The 7325-nt window shown below is 37.5% G+C and overlaps 1 protein-coding gene across 1 annotated transcript; it reads right to left on the reverse strand.

The window, feature by feature from the left end:
- Positions 1-258: 258 nt before the first annotated feature.
- On the reverse strand, positions 259-2688 carry LOC141790783 (interleukin-1 beta-like). The gene is made up of 5 exons (XM_074670862.1): positions 2616-2688; positions 1787-2035; positions 1080-1244; positions 843-976; positions 259-717 (listed from the first exon to the last, which is right to left on the reverse strand). Exons 2-5 carry the CDS (start codon positions 2004-2006, stop codon positions 496-498), a joined length of 741 nt encoding a protein of 246 aa, XP_074526963.1. The 5' UTR covers positions 2007-2035; positions 2616-2688; the 3' UTR covers positions 259-495.
- Between the last annotated feature and the right edge of the window lie 4637 nt (positions 2689-7325).

Here is a 7325-nt window from a genome sequence, read left to right on the forward strand (position 1 = left end):
TCCATGGTTAGACAATAAAGTTGGACAACTTCATCCAATGCTTGTATCTCGGATCAATACATTTGTATACAAGTAAAGAAAAAAAAATCAGTTGCAAGTCTATGTTTAGGATTCAGGAGACTGAAGATTTATTTAATTTCATTTTAATAATTATTAGTAAAAGGACAAACAAATAAATATACTTGCTGGGATTTTGCACAATCCATAAATAAATAGTTTAAGGCATTACCAGTGTGCCATTACATATAATGCCATAAATAAAAAGGGTGCTCACCAACAAGCACAACAATGCCACCTTGAGGTGAAACTTGACAATGTCAATACATTACAGCATTTCACGTTCTTTACTTGGTACATACAGCAAAAAACATTTTCACAAGACACTTGGCCTTAACAAACACTGTCTCATTGGCTGATTCTGCAAACATTACAGCACTTGTGTTTCACTCAATATTGAAACTTGACCAGCAGACACTTTTCACTTTTAGTGAGTTTCTAACTCTGGCGCTGAATTTTGAAGGTTTTGTGGCGTTGGGCGCTCTCCAGGCACATTTCCACGGGCTTGTTGTTGTCTTTTGCTGTGCTGACATACCAGTTGCTGTATGGGACAGACACCAGGGTGCTGAGGTTCAGCCCGCTGTCCTCTTTGTAGAAGAGGAACCGCACCATGTCGCTGTTCGAGCTGATATTCAGCAGACTGTTCTTATCCGCCACCTCCTAAGGGGGGGAGAATGAAGACAGAGCACTTGAATTTATCTGTTTGCACAGATTTATAGAGAATTCACGTTGGTGTCAATGTGTCTGTTTTTTACACTTTAATGGGATTTATGAAAGAGCTTTACCTCCAGATGTAAGGTTGCCTCATCACCCTCCTTGTGGCAGGACAGATACAGATTTGTGTCCTTGATGCCAAGAGCCACAGTTCTTGCTGAAGAGCTTGGTGCGGGGTGCACATAGGTTGACATGTTCAGATGAACTGTGGAGGTAACAGAAGGTATTTGTATGAAACCTTCAGCACTTAGTCCAAATTATCCACAGAGGATTTCAAACTATGTAACTTGACTGTGACATGCAATTACCTTTACGGTTGTCTGCACCTCCCTGCAGCATCACTGCATGGAGCTCCATGCTGTTGCGCACAAGAACCAAGCTCCTCTGTTCACTGTCATTCACGCTGCACTGGTGCTCTCCTGTCCTGCTGAACTGAAGTGGTGGAGCTGAATGGCACTCAAACACAACTCGCTCTGGGGGGTAGAAAGAGGAAAACTTAGATGAACTGCTGATCGTCTTCCACCTGGGAAACAGCAATTATTGACTAAGCACATCTCTTCATGCACAATCAAGCTTAAGAGGTAAAACTGGGAGCTTAGCTGAATAATTTATATTGGTTAGAGAGCTGAAAAAGTCATGCCAAACTCCCTTTAAAACAAACTGTAAATAAAGTCTAACAGAACAGTGAGTATAAACTCTGAGCAGGCCAAGAGCAAGAAAAGCAGGTGATTGTGTGTCTGTGTGTGTGAGCAAGAAGAGGTGTCAGTGTCACTGTTTGTTGGGTTGGTTTCCAGCCACCGTAAATTCAACACTGAACAAAAGCATGTAAACTGTTCATCCCCTTTCAATAACTCACATCTGATCCTAAAGGTAAAGGACTCATTTAGGAACGATGAACAAGCTTATCAGAGTATTTAATGTTAGACTTTAAAAGAGATCAAGTTTGGCTCACGTACTGACTGAGAAACACTCAGGTGAGAAACTGCAGTGTCGGGTGGAAGTTGTGTGTGTTTACCTTCCACGATGCTGTCCAGCATGATGTTGAGCAGGTTTTCGTCTCTGAACTCGGTGCTCAGCAGCGTCTCTGACACACTGTTCTTCAGTCTCTCCATGGCGATGATGAGGTTGGCCACCTGCTTCATTTTAAGAGGATGATGGGAAATTTCCAAGTCCAACCCTTTGGGCATTTTGGGGGTCCACTTCTCGCTCATGCTGCATTGAATCTGGGAGTCCATCTTTGTTTTTTTTCTGAATCAAAAGAGCTCTATAAGAAGACAAAGAGCATTTTTTTTCACACATATGAATATAAATGTTTTTCTTCAAGTATAGTATCATCCTATTCTATCAACACCACCTGTCACTGCAATTTTCAAACCTTCAAAGCTTTTGTGAGGTGCTTGAGGAGTTTGACCCTGGAGGGTGTAGGACAAATCCTCTGCTTATATACCAAATTTTGAATGTTAAATTTGAAAGCCACAATGAATGTTTTTGAAGTGGGAAACCTCAAAAGAGCTAGACTTAGCTGAATACAGGGCCGCTGACACCTGCCCTCCATCAGTGACAGCTGATAAAAAATAACTGTAGAAAGGTAATCTCTCCAACAACTGATGGTCTTATATATTTATAAGGAGACATCAGAATTAAAGTTTACTCTATTTTATGACCTGCTAAAAACTTCTTACAGGAGCTTTAAAGGGGAAAATGTACCCATTTATCACTTAAATATTACAGTTATTATCCGTTAGCCGCTGTAGACATGATAACTTCCATCAATAAAGAAAGTCACAAACAATAAAAGCTGCGACCAGTTCCATCAAAGTAAAAAGAAAAGAGTGAATATTTACCTGATGAAAGGAGTAGATCAGAAGTCGTGTGCTTTTTTTTTTTTTTTTAATCCTAGCAGTTGATCTGTCAGTGTTGTTCTGCCAACTTGTGCTGGCCTGCAGCATTTTATACACTCCTCACAGACAGAGAGGGAGTTCCCCGCCATAGAAAGGAAGTAGGACTATCTATTGAGTGATGATGAAATGTGGTAGTTTCCAAGTTTTCTTAACAACCATTTAATGAGACAAAAGAATTGTAAGTGACTACTGAAACAGCAAGGTAAGATCATGTTTTAAATTTAAATAAATGTACAACAACCTGTCAATGGACAAAGGTAATAATAAAAGCAAACATTTTATAGTGCCATCAGAAATGATGATTAAAAAGAGGAAAGAGAAGTTGGGTGGTAGAGAAGGAAGGATGGGATGGAGTCAATTATAGAAAAAAAAAAAAGAGGATGCTGGAGAAGAAGATGTTAAAGAGAAATAAATAAGATAATAAGTCAGAACATTTGTTCATTTATTTTTTGACTGAGAAATTTGCATAAACGTTGTCTAAAAATTAAGAAAAAAAACGTAAGTGTCCATTGTTCTTATTTCAAACTAACCAATCAAATTTCTCTAAAATCTAACAATAAACAGTTTCAATCAAAAGTCCTACAGTCATGATGGAGTGTGGTGATGCTTTCATTGAAGACAGACATGACTGAGTTTTTAATGTTTCTGATAATTACTATCGTACCATATAATCAATCATGAGGACATTCCCAATAACGTCTTTTTGATGAGCTTTCAAGAAAATGAGACAATAAGCATAAAAATTAATGATATCTAATCAGTGACTTTTAATGTCAGTTACTGTTGAAGAGGTAGAGGTGTACTATTAGATAATTGTGTCTTGGTTTGTGTCAATTTTGGCACCCTCTGTGGACAGAGAGAAAAGCTTGCTTGCTTGCACATTCATTCATTCATTTATTTTTTTGATTATTATTATTTTTTAATAATAATGATAATAATAATAATAATAATAATAATAATAATAATAATAATAATAATAATAATAATAATAATAATAACAGCTAACTTTATCCCAATGTCTCATAACATTCAATGTCAATCTCTACTGTGGGAATACAATAACAGACAAGACAGAAATAATCAAAGGCAGTTTCTGACACCTTCCCCCAACAGCAATTTCAGACACAAGAAAAGAATTGATAGAAATACTTATTTGTCTTCTTCCTGATGGCTGTGTTTGCTTTTATGGCTCATAAAAAATGATGTAATACTGTTTCATAACTACCCTCAAACAGGAGCTTTAAGAAGGCCAGATGAGATTTTGTGAGGAAAAGTAACTTGCATATATATATTGGAAAAAAATCAGACTTTTAGATAATAGTTCTTTAAAGCTCTTGCGTAAACAATATTGTTATCTATACATAATTTTATTTATTGTCTAAATTAACAAGCTGTTCTTTATGAATTACCCTTAGGAGGATAAATAAATTGTTTTAATGAAATGAAACAAAATTGAATTAAGTTAAATTGAATCAATTTGATTGAATGGGATCCAACTGATCAAACTGAGTCCAGTAAAATTGAATTGAGGACAATATCAGCAAAGAGATGGTGGAAGTGGAATTACTGATTTACAGGAAACAAGTGTTCGTTCAGATTTGTTATAAAAAAAAAAGGCCGTAGAAGTCAGGAACCAGACCCCTCTCAGTCAGCCTGACCCAAAAGGATTTCTAGTAAGGTTCAATTGTTCATTTTCCCAGGAATCAACAGTAAGCGATAATGTGTAACTTGGCAAAACATTTTCCAACATGCTCCAGCCAGGTAAGCATGTTTACAGGAAGTTTCATTTTAATAGTGAAGGGTGGTCCCTAATGGTTCAGCCATAGTTCATCACGAACTGGTCAAAACAGGAAAACAGTGACGTGGCTGAAAGGATACAAGAGCAAGAGAAAGTTTGGTTGGTCCGTCTCTCTGGGTTTGTCAAGAGTTGTGTTGTGTGCTGTATCTTCTGATTAAATCCTGAAAAATGGATGCAACTGGTTTTGTCTCCTAGTCATTCAGGTATCTGTGTTCACATCTGGGAAATTGTTAACACAATAGGATTTTCTGCTTTATGACCTTAAAAAGCAAACAGGAATTTCAGAAAGAAGAGTGATTATTTCCATGCTATCAAGTTAAGGCCTTGTTAACACAACTTTTCACACAAAAACACAGTAAAAAAAAAAATCTGGAAACGCTGAGACTGAAAACGCTGTAGTGAGCATGCCAGGCCTGTAGTTGGCGCTATAACTGTCTTGTCCAGAAGCCGCTTTCGGGAGATCTCCACCGAAGTAGAATTAAGCTTATCACCTGATGTATTGGTGAATACTAAGTGCAGAAGTGGGGCAACAGATGCACATTTTGTAGAAAGACAGTCCGCAGATTCAGCAGCACAGGCACAGCAACGGTCTTGGCAGCGTTTCAGAAAAAAATCCACTCTGGAGGCTGTTTTCAAAAGTATGCGTTTTAGGTCGGCTAAAACGCTGTTTCTGTGTAAACCCAAGGCTAAAACGCGACAAAACTTTTGCGTTGTCGTGTTAAGCGGCCCTTAAATGTCTGAAACGGCTGGCAGGGGGTAGATGTCAAGCAAAGTGATTAACTAACACAGGGCAAAAATGATCAATGAGTGATGTATTTCACTGCTAAAAGAAACTTTTTTTCAAGAAATAAACAAAAAAAAAGTTAAAAACACTTTTTCCACTAGAAGGGGTTAAAAAAAACATACAAAAAGTTCCTCATAGGAGCTTTAATGTTAATGTTTCGATAATTCAGAAGTCTACTATCAAATAAAAAAAAAGATTTAAAATGAGGTCAAAAGACATTATGTAATGTGAGAATAGGCTTCTAAAGATAAGTACATCAATCGTCATAATTACAATAACTCATTCTCAGTTCATGTACCTCACAGCCTTCTGTAACTGTGTTAAAGCTCACAACACGAAATATTGAATTTTCATTTTATTTCCAAATCCTCTCACGTCTTTGGCCAGGCCCTAATGAAGTTTTGTAGTTTCATACCGTGAAAAATTCCACCCGCTGCTGCTGACCTGCATGTTGTTTACCGTTGCATAACAGCGGCTGGCTCACATTTCTTCACTTCCCTTTAGAGCAGTGATGTATGAGGAAGCTGAGCCTCCTGATCCCACCGCTGCTGGATTTACCTCATAATGTCTGCAGGGCAAAAAACCTAACTACAAATTTGCTTCATACTAGAAGCTCTAACAGGATCAGAATGAGATAAATGACTGTAAATACTCTTAAAAGGTGTTCAAATGTGTTTTATCACATTCTGTTTGTAGAAAAACAGGTGTGAAACATTATATCCTCACTTTTCCGTAAAGGAAGTCTGGCTTTTTAAGGAAATATGGGTATAATCTGAAACTCGGAGCTTTGTCACTCTGGTGCAGACTGATCAGCAGATAAGAATCAGTGGAAATATTTGGTTTGTCTGGAGCTGAGGTGTGTAAGTGTGTTTGTTCACATTCTTCAGTCCTAATAGTCAGGGTGTGTAAAAACCACAACAACATGTTAATACTCTTCTTCCGTATGAATCACTCCTCTTTGATTTCGGCTGAGGGATGTCGTCACTAACATCACTTTAGGAAGTTTTTCTAATTGTTAAAGCAGCACTTTCACATCCCAGAACCAGATTTTCAAGTTCACAAAAAGGAAGTCGGTAAAGGTACACATGATGCAACTGGGATGCTGAAATGTGAAAATACATAAACTTGTTGCGTCATCTAGCAAACTGATTTAAACTGGCTCAAGTACCATCTTAGGGTCAGGATGTACTTAAAACTGGTAACTGGGACCTAGGGGTCAATCCTGGGACCCCTATTGTTTGATCTGTACATTTTTTCATTGAGCCAGCTAATATGCTGCCATGTGACGCTCAGATCTACGCCTCACTGATGGCAGGAGAACATGGGCCTAGGGATGGGAATTGATAAGATTTTGTCAATACCGATGCCCTTATCAATTCTGCTTATCGATCTGATTCTTTATCAATTCCCTTATCAATTCCTGTTGTGAATTTTCTTAACAGTAGCTTTACAGGTTTTCTGTGTCAATGACATTTAATTGAGTTTATGATATAAGTGAATAAAATGTATTTGGTTTCTGAGTCTGGATATTTCTGGGCATAATTATACAGAAACAGGTAAAAATTGCACAGAATGTGACGTTGATGAACTGTGTTTTAATATATTAATAATTCAAGTCGGCCATCTAGTGTCTCAAAGTGGTTATAGCAGTGGTTTAAGTTGTTTGGAAGCTTTCCGTAATTATGAAGTCAGCCATGAGCTTTTCGATCGCCTGTTAGCTTTTATCATTTGAAATTCTCTGAATTTTTTACGAAGAGTTGATGTGATATGTTTCTGTGATGAAAGTTGAAATTCTATTCTGAAGCTGAAGTTATACTGATGTATGCTAACTGCTAGCATATCAATGCAGTTTCCCTTATACGTTAGCATTAAGCGTGCGCTATTTTGTTATTTTGGTAAATAAGGTGATTTATACCATTTTATATGTACTGAATATGAATCTCCTGAGTGAGAGTAATGTTTCTTTAAGAAGTCAGTTCTTCAGTAAAACTTCAAGCTGAAATCCTGAATCAGAGTTTTCTTGGGGAAACTAACATAGCTGCAGCAGGCTAGTCGACGTAAGGATCGGCGG

This window comes from Halichoeres trimaculatus, unplaced genomic scaffold, assembly GCF_033239565.1.
Source record: "Halichoeres trimaculatus isolate MK-OKI-2021-1 unplaced genomic scaffold, fHalTri1.1 fHalTri1_scaffold_5, whole genome shotgun sequence".
In the NCBI taxonomy this organism is placed as follows: Eukaryota; Metazoa; Chordata; class Actinopteri; order Labriformes; family Labridae; genus Halichoeres; species Halichoeres trimaculatus.